Below are 11,609 nucleotides of genomic sequence, written 5' to 3' on the forward strand. Positions count from 1 at the left end.
CAAGAGCCATCAAACTTTACTGAAGCTGTCTCATGCGGAGAATCTGGACGTTGGGCCACAGCTATGACAAAAGAACTTGAGTCACTCTACAAGAATCAGACTTTGGATTTGGTGCAATTACCTAAGGGTAAAAGGGCAATTGGATGCAAGTGGATTTTCAAGAAGAAAGAAGGGATCCCAGGGGTTGAAGTTGCTAGATTCAAAGCACGATTGGTGGCTAAGGGTTATAGACAAAAGGAGGGAATTGACTATGATGAAGTGTTCTCTCCGGTTGTAAAGCATACCTCCATCCGTGTATTGCTTGCCATGGTTGCTCTATTTGATCTGGAGCTTGAGCAGCTTGATGTGAAGACTGCATTCTTGCATGGCGAACTTGAGGAGACTATCTACATGTCTCAGCCAGAGGGATACTTCGTAGAAGGTAAAGAAGATCAAGTTTGCAGATTGAAGAAATCTTTGTACGGCCTGAAGCAATCTCCCAGACAGTGGTACAAGAGGTTTGATAATTTTATGCTTAGTCATGGGTACTCAAGAAGTCTTATGATAGTTGTGTGTACTACATGCATCTAGGAGATGATTCTTTTATTTATCTTCTATTATATGTCGATGACATGCTTATTGCTGCTAAGAACATGTCGCAGATTCTTATTTTGAAGAAACAACCCAGTGATGAGTTTGAGATGAAAGATCTTGGTGCAGCAAAGAAGATCTTAGGTATGGAGATTAGGAGAGACAGGAAAGCTGGAACATTATATCTCTCACAGAAGAGCTATATTGAAAAGGTACTTTGAACGCTTTGGGAATAAGAAGGCCACAGCCCGTTCAAGACTCTTGGCTCCTGTCACTTTAGGCTCTCGCTTCAATTCACCACAAGGTGAGAATTGAGATAGAAAGGAGAATGTCCCGAGTTCCATACTCCGATGCAGTGGGTAGCATAATGTATAGCTAGATTGCACGATCGTCCAGACATTGCGCAGGCAGTCAGTGTATGAAGGCAGATACATGGCTCAACCAGGGAAGGCACACTGGTAGGCAGTGAAGTGGATTCTTCGGTATCTCAAGGGTCCTCGATTTGTGGTTTAGTTTTTAATAGCAGTAGCTTGGAAGCCTCAGTTTGTTGGTTTGTTATGATTCTGACTTGCAGGTGACTCGATAAAAGAAGATTTTCTTTGACTGGTTATCTTTTTACTGCTTTTTCTGATCAACTATTGATTGGAGATGCGACTCTAACAGTCGACGTTGCTTGTCTACTAACAGAGGCGAATACTGGCAGCAGCAGCAGCGGTAAAAGAAGGCCATTTGGTTGAGAAATCTCTGTGAGTAGAAGCTTGGCTACAGCAGAGGCTAGTTCAGTTTGTATTTTGCGACAATCAGAGCGCATACATCTAGCAACAAATCAGCACAGTCATGAGAGGAGGACAAAGCATATTGATCGTTAGCAATATCAATTCATTCGTGAGGCAACTGCTGAAAGAAACATCACGATGAACAAAGATAGGTACGCAGACAACCAGCTACAATGTTGATCAAACGGATCCCGGCCTTTCAAGTTCAAGCACCTGCTTGAATTTGGAGGCATTCGCAGCTGTTAAGTGGCCGCTTTTTGGGGCATTGTTGCTAAGATGGGTGAAGACTCACTAGTTATTGGTGTGCTGCTCAGTTTTGGGAAAACTTCCACCGAGGTGGAGATTGTTAGTCCATTGTTAGTCACAAATTCCGGCGCCAACCTTACTCGGGCTGGCCCAATTGGATTTGACTATCAAAGAGAGAGGCGGAGGTGCAGGCCTCATTGTGACATCAAAGAGAGAGGGGGAGGTGCAGCCTCCCGTTGTTGACATCAAGAGGAGGAGGGGTCCTGAATTGTTGACAAAGAGAAGGGCATGGAAGCTATAAACGCCACACCTCCCTCGTTTACGTCTGTTAACGCACTATCCCAAAAACTCCAAGCCCAGCAGGACGAGTGATTGAGAGAAAAGAGAGAGAAAGGCCACACATGTGCCGAGAATCTGTGAGCTCTCAATATTTTTGTATGATGTTGTAATGTTGACGAATTGAATAAAGTGATACATCTCGATTTGTCGCCGATGGACGTATGATCATTTGATCGAACCACGTAAATATTGTGTTTGTGATTGTTCTATTCTCTGGTTTAGTGGGTAATTTCCCCAACATGCACACCTGCATCATTTTGAGCATGTACTTTAGAACACTATTTTGGGCTCGGTAAGTTTTTCTTCGGCGAGCCCGTTGGGAGCTAACGGGCTCTTGGGCCCTCTCTCCCTGGAACTCGTCTAAAAGGACTTGGCCCTTGTGCATTCTCTTCTCAAGAAGCTCAACAATGTCGTTGTCGTCCCCATCGCCGTCGTCTTCTTCGGGCTGAAGGGCTGCATTTGTGTCGTAGGGGTGGCCGGCCGGATTCATCGTAGAAGGTGACCATCGATCGTTAGGGTTAGGGTTTAATTAAGAGGGGTGTAACATAAATTGGATGCTATGGCAGAGGCTTTATAGGAGTAGTAGTAGTAGTGTAGCCTTTGAGAACAGAGAAGGGGCCGGCAAAGTGGGCTTTTGGAGGTGTTGGGGAGCCCAGGATGCATGGATAGAGGAAACTGTTGCGGATAAGAGGGGGAAACTATGGATCACGTTGCTATTAATGCTGCATGGATTCAACGACTTCAATTCACGTTTGAAGACGCTTGCATGCTTGACACGTACATAACCGACAAAATTAAAGGAGATATTTCAATTTCATGAACAAGCTTCGATCTGTTGTTGTTCATGACGGTAATACGTACGTTGGTTTTACACAGTCTAACCTTTTTGGCTATTTCCAAAAAAAAAAAAAAAAAGGAAATCCCTCTTTGGAAATGATTTCAACGAGGTTTACCAGTTTTCTTTTATTTTGTTTGTTTCGCTTTCACTGTCAAGTCACACAAAAAACAAAAAAAACTTTATAGTAACAGTGTTTTTTATTTCCATTTCTTTAGTTTGTTTGACAAGAAGAAAAAGGAAAAGAGAAATGACTCATTAAAAAAAGGAATTTATTCATCATGGTACTCTCCAACAATGCTTCTATTAATTAAAAACCCATTGATGTGATATTTCCAAGTGTTTTCACAGCTTTTTGTTGTGAAAACACATTTATTGAAATGTGATATGGCATCCTAGGTGGCATCCCCATAAATAAAAAAATAAAACAAACATGTGAAATGGAAATGTGTTGAAACCAAAAACTGATGTGGATGGGGGGATTTCCTCAAAAATGACATGGCTGCTAGTTTTCTTTTCTTTTTTTCAAACAAACAGCCCCTAAATGTCCATATCATCATAAATGACGGTAAATTAACTCTGACAAATGCCTGCGCAAATTGTTGGAAAGTTTTTGAATCCTAATTTGTCGGTAATCACTTTCATTGTGACCTTTTAGGATTTTATAAATCAAGGAGCGTCCATATAATAACCAGGAATAAAAAAAAAAACACCGGCAAGTCTTCAAAGGACAAAGGTACAAGGAATGCAAGTACCGTATCTGCAAATAAATAAATAAATAAATAACACCTTTTAGCATTTTAGGGAGATCGATTTTGCTTGACATAGAGGAATATACTAATACATCCAACCAAATATCTGAAAAAAATATACACTTGGATGACGCTGGAAACACGGTGTATGTGTATAGTTCTGGACGAAAGGTATAAATGGAATCTGTTCAGTTTGTCGCGCTTAATGCAACATCTAATTTTGATGGTGAAGATTGAAAGAATTGCGTGGTGGCAATTGGAGAGGATCTGAATCCCTTTTTTTTTTCAATTAAACAAGCCAAATTGACACGCGCGTTGTCGTGGCATTTGTGCGAAGAAGTCAAAAATAATGCCTCCGCATTTTGCTTAGGAAATTCTTTTTTTGATTTATGGATCAAAATGTTTTTGGGAGTTATAACATAGATAAATAGGTGTGAATGAAGAAAAATATGGTTTAAGCATTCGGTTGGAAAGAACATTTTTTTAGCGTGTGAAAGAAAACATTCTTTAATTTTGTATCGTAGATAAAATTAGTGTAGGAAAATTTTAAAAATAATGGTTTTAGCATATGGATAGTCCTAATGGTTTTGGTAATTGTATTGTTGTTGATAATTAGTTTGGAGAAAGCAAAATAAAAGGTTTTATAAATAATATTAGTTAATGCCTTGGTAATTGTTATGTACATAAATTAGTATGGAGAAAGGCAAGAAATAAAATAAAAAATTACATTTGCTTTAGGAAGAAGTGTTTTTGAGAAAATTAGTCCTTCACAGCTTCAGTAATTCCATATTAGTCCCTCAAATCTCAATAATTGCTCATTGGTCTGTCAAATTCTAAAGGGGTATTACAATTTAGTCTCTCGATGACGAAAATCGCTCTTAGTTATGATTTCTCTTTTAAAACTCATATTGCACAAAAATAGATTATTTACATTTTGGTAAGTTAAAGTTTACACATTTTAACTTTAATACCAAAGTTTTTTGACACTTTGATGCCTCTAAAGTTCACACATTTTTTAACTTTGATACCTCAAAATTTTTCTGACACTTTTGTTAAGAAAAAGTTCATATCTTATTAACTTTGATACCCTAAAATTTTATTTTTGACACTTGATACCTTAAATTTTTTCTTAAACTTTAGGATATTAAAGTTAAAAAATATGCAAACTTTGTGGTATCAAAGTAAAAAGAATTAGAATCTTTGTAGTATAAAAGTTAAAAAATATATAAATTTTGGGGTATTAAAGTGTCAAAAATGGTTTGGGTATCAAAGTTAAAAAGGTGTAATTTTCGGGTATTAAAGTGTTAAATAAACTTGTGGATATAAAGTCTAAAAAAGTGTAAACTTTAACATGCCAAATTGCAACTAATCTTTTAAAAATATTAGATGAGTGTATTTTGGACATTGAGTGACTAAATTGCAATAAGACTATGAGTTGATGGACTAATGAACAATTATTCAAATTTGAGGAACTAATATGAAATTATTGAAGATTTTGGGGGGCAATATCTATAAAAAATATACTCTAAAAATGCTAAATTACAAATATTAGACGAGGGTATTTTCATCATTGTGGGACCACATTGCAACAACATTAGGATTTGAGGGACTAATGGCCAATTATTAAGATTTGAAGGGCTAATAGGCAATTATTGAAGTAGAGGGACTAATATTAAATAATAACCCTATTAAAAAAAATATGGGGTTGCTAAGAATTAAAAACTGTAACCTATAAGCTAAATCTGTAGGCTTTAACGCTATTTTCCTATTGAAAATCTTCGACAAAAAAAGTTATTAATTAGACATTTTTTTTTGACTGAAAACAGGGTGAGATACCCTGCATATTATAGATATATATGTATATGAAAAACATGTACTGAAAGATAATTACATGACCGACAACTTGGGATAGTCTAACCAAAAGAGAGAAAGAAAAAAACATCAGAAAACGAAACTGGTCTCAAGATGACCTGATACATTGGTTGCTAGGGAAAACATCTACCAAAATAAAACATCAGCAGCTACATATAAGACTGGAGTGCTTCAGAAATAACAAGGATGACTAGAGACCTCCAAAACGAGCTGGGCCAAGAGACTGGAGGGGAGGGGGGAGGACAGGGAGAGATCAACCTGCATAAGAGAAGTTATCACCCACTTCTGCATCACTGGTGTCTTGTGCTATATGCTTCAAACGTAGATTAATAGCAGCTTGATGAAGCTTGGCTCCTGATTTACTACCAGTGTTGCCTGTCCAAAAAAGAACATATCTTGCGATATTAGAGGCGATGCGGTGATGACTAACATTAATACCGTTAAAGATAAGATTGTTTCTGCTATTCCATATACACCAGCAGAAGCACGGTAAAAAAACTCTCCATAATATGACAATATCCTGATTGAGGACTGAGTTGAAGTTTAGAGAGATCAGGTCTTCTAGGTGATGAGGCCGAGCAGCTGGAGGAACGAGAGGAAGGAGAAGTGCCCATGTTGATGACGAAATGACACACCTTATGAATAGATGCTCATGTGATTCAGATTCCTCGTTACAGACGGGGCAGAGAGGACTCCCCCCCCCAACCTTTGGTAATCAAGTTGTCCCTGGTATTCAACTTGAGCTTACTAGCAATCCAGAAAAAAATTTTTACCTTCAAAGGGATGGGGGAATTCCAAATAAAGGAATGGTGAAGAGAGGTTACTCCACCTGAGGTGATGAGGTCATAGAGAGATTTAACAGAATAAGAGCCTGAGGGGTGATATGGCCAGAGAAGCTTGTCTGGACTGGCAGAGGCTTGAATAGAGAAGTGGGCGAGGTGATTAAGGAGAGCTTTGATCTCGTTATTAATTAGACATGTTACTGTAGCAATGAAAAACATCCTACAAATTATAGACTAAATTATATTTAATTAGTATATACACGCAAAATTCACCCACTCGATGCTGAGACATTTGTGTGAAAACAACAAAAAAATATTTAATTATTTGATTTATAAATACACTATATATCTAATTATTTCATTATTTGATTTATAAATACACCACATATCTAATCACTTTGACATAAAACTATAGAAATAATAACACAATATCACAATTTACACAATATATCATGCGTTGAAATATAAAATTCAGTTTAAAATATGCTGGTTGAGTATTTTGTGTCTATGAGCTGTGTTAAAGAGGACTAGTTTAAAAGTAAATGGGTATAAAAGTTTGGGTTTATAGAAAAAAAAATCATTAAATAAAAAGTAGTCGGGTTTAAAAATAAATAGGGATGAGACTATAGGTTATATGAGAATAAAGGTGAATTTAAAAATAAATGGAGATGTAGTTCTTGGTTTGTACGGAAAAAATCTTTCTATTGTACTTTATATTATTATTATATTATTTTATTAAAGTTGATGAAGTATGTGTTTTGATCTTAAATAGTCATTTTTGTGAAGTTGATGGGCTTAATAAGTTAGCTTATAAATTGGGTTTATATCAAAATGCCCCAATTTAATGCCTAAAAATATGTGGTTTTAAAAATAAGTGGTGGTAAAACTCTTTGTTTATATGCAGAAATTTTTTCCCGAAAGTGCGAATTTAAAAATAAATGGGGTAAATTTTTAGATACATAGGCAAAACATCATCTATAATTTGTGATATCGTGACATAAGTATGAAAAAAGAAAGTAGCAAAAATAAATTTTAAACATTTAGTTTAAATACTGCATTATAAACACTTAGGGCGCATGTTATAGTAATATAATAAATTCCTAGAATAGAAATTTGATTTAAAATTTAGTAATTTTTTTGGATCTAGCCGTGACTTTTGTAGTGAGTGGACTCAAAATAAATGGGGGCTGAATTTTGGGTTCATAGGGAAAATTTCTTTTTCAAAGTTGGAAGGTTAACAAAAATGGGTTTACATACAAAACGTCCTAATTTTACGCCTGAAAAAATATGTGGTTGGCAGGGCATTCGTTCCCGCAGGCGATGGTTTAAACCCTAAGAACTTAACCAACTAAGCTAATCTTCTTTTGAAGAAATTTGGCAAAAAACTATTTATAAATTAAAAGTTTACTATAGTTTGAAAAGACATTCTACAATAGTAAACCCAGTAAGTGTAGTAAATATATAATTTTACAGAAAGTACCCAACACCTAAATGTGATGACGTGGTTCATCTATCTTATAAAAAAATATCAAGTGTAATAACACTAATCATATCTTCACACGAGGATCCAAATGAAATAAAAACTAATCATAATTTAAAAAAAATTCTAAATAGCCAGACGTAAGAAATTAACTACCAGATTAAAATTAATCATAGCTAATCCTATTCCCTTCAGTAAGCTTCTCTAATACACACTCGATAATAATACAATCAAATATCTATTACTATTATTTAAAAAAAAGCCCCCTACACATGTCACACTTTGAAAACCCCAGCAAGTCTGCATACAACTAATCAAGAATAATAAATAATCAAATATATATTACCAAGTAAGACTCTCAATAGTAATACAATCAAATATCTACTACTATTATTTCAAAAAAAAAAAGCTCCCTACACAAGCCATCGGTACAGATTAATTACTATTGCCGTTTCAGTTTTGTATAGTAATACATTCTTTATGAGGGAAATACCATACTATGAATTATGTTTTTCATTTATTTATATGGATAAATTTACGGTACTAAAGTGTATTTCCCATTGAGGGGGCTTTTTTTTTAAATAAAAAAAATGGGAAGGGATTATAGTTTCCCCTGCTTTGCACCTATATACATTCACTTATTTTTGGTAGCAGTTATACACCCTAAAGTCTTTAATACTAGCACTTATATACCCTCACTTTTTTTGTAGCGCTTAAATTCCCTTAAGATTTTAAAACTTGCACTAAGATATCCTAATTTATAAAAAATTAACACTTAAATATCCTAAAGTTTAAAAACTTACACTTCAACACCCTCAAATTTGCATGACTAGATTGTTTAAGTGCGGACTTTAAAAACTTTAGAAAACTTAAGTGCAAGTTTAAAAAACTTTGGGTTATATAAGCGTTGACAAATAATAGCGAGGGTGTACATGCGTATAAATTTTAAAACCTTAATGGTATATAAGCGCTACGAAATAAGAGAGTTGATGTATGTTGGTAAGCTAGCTACACGTAGTACTCAAAGGTCTCAGATTCAACTCTCATTCGGAGCACCTACATGAATTTAATTTTCTAGAATATACGAGGCTGTGAGTTTGGGGGTGCCCTTTAGGTAAGCTTGGGGGCAAAAAAAAAAAGGTGCTGCCCCAAAAAAAGCAAGGTATATAAGTGCAAAGTAGAGGAAAACTATAGGGTATTTAAATGCAATAAAGCCAAAATAAAACCCTCTAAAATTTCACCCCGTTCACAGCTTTCGCATTAACGGGTAGCAATCTTAATGCATCCGACCCGACCCGATTCATCAATTACCGCCGCCTGCACTTTATCGCATAAAAATTCCCAAATCGTGCTTGCCCTGGAGTCCTCTTCAGGGTTCTTCCAACCAAACCCTAGCCTCTTCACCGATCTCATCACCATAATATAATATCACAGGTAAATTTCCATATCTCCATCATTTTTCTCAAAATTTTCTCTTCAAATCCCTAAATCTGGGCTCGTGATCGGATAGGTGGTAGTTTTTTTTTTAAACTCCGGTGGTAGATTGAAAACCCTAGGCCGTTTTTCAAACCGAGTGGAAAACCCTAGCCATGGTGGCTGCGATCCTCCCTCTCCCGGCCCCACCTGAAGATGGAAACCTCGGCGAGCTACCTCTGGCTCAAGTTCCTTCGTCCGACGAGAAAACCGAGAAACCTCCGAAGCCTGAGCCCCCGGCTCCGGTGGCGACTCACACGAGAACCATCGGAATTATCCACCCGCCGCCGGATATTCGAGTGATCATTGAGAAGACTGCGACTTTCGTCGCGAAGAACGGCCCTGAGTTCGAGCGGAGGATTATGGCTCATAACGCGGGCAATGCCAAGTTCAATTTCCTGAACCCGTCAGATCCTTATCATGCTTATTACCAGCACAGAGTTTCGGAGTTCAAAACCCAGTTGCAGTCCTCGGCCCAGCTGCCCGACTCTTTGCAGGAGCAGCAGCCGCCATCGGATCCCGGCGATGCTATGAGAGTTGATTCATCGGAAGCCCCAGCAGTCACAGATGAGAAATCGAAAACTGACCCGGCTTCTCAATTTCTTGTGCAACCCAAGAAAGTTTTGGAGCCCCCTGAGGCTGAGCAGTACACAGTTAGGCTCCCCGAGGGGATTACTGGGGAAGAAGTGGATATAATTAAGCTTACAGCTCAGTTTGTCGCGAGAAACGGGAAGAATTTTTTGCAAGCCTTGACTGCGAGAGAAGGAAACAACCCGCAGTTTTATTTTTTGAAGCCGACACATAGCATGTTTACTTTTTTTACGACATTGGCTGATGCGTACTCGAAGGTTTTGATGCCGCCTCAGGGTTTGACAGACAAGTTGAGGAATGGTGTGCAAGATATGACTGTGGTTCTTGAGAGGTGTTTGCATAGGTTGGAGTGGGAACGGTCGCAGGAGCAGGCGAGGCTGAAAGCAGAGGATGAGATTGAGCAGGAGAGGATGCAGATGGCGATGATTGATTGGCATGATTTCGTGGTGGTGGAAACTATTGAGTTTGCAGATGAGGAGGATGAGGAGTTGCCAGTTCCTATGTCGTTGGAGGAGGTTATTAGGAGGAGCAAGGTGTCAGCTTTGGAGGAAGAGGAGGGAATGGAGGTGGTGGGGACTGCGAAGGAGGTTGAGATGGAGATGGATGAGGAGGAGATTCAGATGGTAGAGGAAGGAATGAGGGCTGCAAGAATTGAGGAGAATGGTGGCGGAGATGAGAAGAAGGGTGATGTTAAGATGACTCTGAATGATGAACCCGAGCCTCCGATGAGGATTGTGAAGAACTGGAAGAGGCCTGAGGAGAGGATACTAGCTGAGAGAGACCCAACCAAGTTTGTGATATCGCCAATAACTGGTGAGTTGATACCAATTAGCGAGATGGCTGAGCACATGAGGATTTCCCTGATTGATCCCAAATACAAGGAGCAGAAGGAGAGGATGATGGCAAAGATTAGAGAGACAACTCTTGCTGCTGACGACGAGATCTCTAGGAACATTGTTGGGCTTGCTCGAACCAGGCCTGATATATTTGGGACAACTGAAGAAGAGGTTTCAAATGCGGTCAAGGCTGAGATTGAGAAAAAGAAGGACGAACAACCAAAGCAAGTCATATGGGATGGGCACACTGGTAGCATTGGCCGTACTGCAAATCAAGCATTGTCTCAGAATCTTTCAGGGGATGAACAATCTGACCTTAGTAATAATCTTCCGGGACCTGCTGCTCCCCCGCTGAGACCCGGAGTTCCTTCAGTTCGTCCCCTCCCTCCACCACCCGGGTTGGCGCTCAACATACCTAGATATCCACCAAATGCCGTCCCATACTCTACTGCTCAACCGCCAAGGCCCGGTATTATTCAAATGATTCCTTCAGTGAGGCCGCCACATCCACCATCGATGATGATGCCTCGACCACCAATCTCGGTGAACCCACCAACTATGCCGGTGCCTCCTCCGCCGGGTTCTCAGTTCACTCCTTTGCAAAGACCTTATGGTTCAATGCCCATGCCACCTCCGCCTAACATGCCTATGATGCCGCCACCGCCAATGCACAAGGAATGCCGCCACCTCCGCCTCCTGATGAGGCTCCACCTCTCGCTGCCTGATGAACCTGAGCCAAAAAGGCAGAAAGTTGATGATATGCTTATCCCGGAGGATCAGTTCCTTGCTCAACATCCGGTAAAATTCTTCTGTCACTTGTATATGTTCACATCTTTCTACATTGCAAAACTATATATTTTTTAATTGTTTAGTTTAAGGGGAGATATGAAAATATGGACATTTAAATGATAAATAGACTAGGGGAGTACTCATTTGGTGTTTTGGTCAACAGCGTGGTATAATAATATGAAAATAACGTTTGAGTGTGGGCTAAAGTGGTATCCTTCCTTTTATTCACTGAAAGTTGGTGCAAGCCAAATATGTCACCAACTTTTAA

General features: G+C 38.6%; 1 protein-coding gene across 1 annotated transcript in view; it reads left to right on the forward strand.

Moving 5' to 3' along the window:
* The window catches only part of LOC109832678 (probable splicing factor 3A subunit 1), a 4,225-nt gene continuing 1,604 nt past the window's right edge, over positions 8,989–11,609 (forward strand). Inside the window, 3 exon segments of the mRNA XM_020400080.1 lie at positions 8,989–11,216; positions 11,219–11,265; positions 11,267–11,350. Coding sequence (XP_020255669.1) covers positions 9,242–11,216; positions 11,219–11,265; positions 11,267–11,350 — 2,106 coding nt within the window. The 5' untranslated portion in view covers positions 8,989–9,241.

This window comes from Asparagus officinalis, chromosome 3 (genome assembly GCF_001876935.1).
Source record: "Asparagus officinalis chromosome 3, Aspof.V1, whole genome shotgun sequence".
Lineage (NCBI taxonomy): Eukaryota > Viridiplantae > Streptophyta > Magnoliopsida > Asparagales > Asparagaceae > Asparagus > Asparagus officinalis.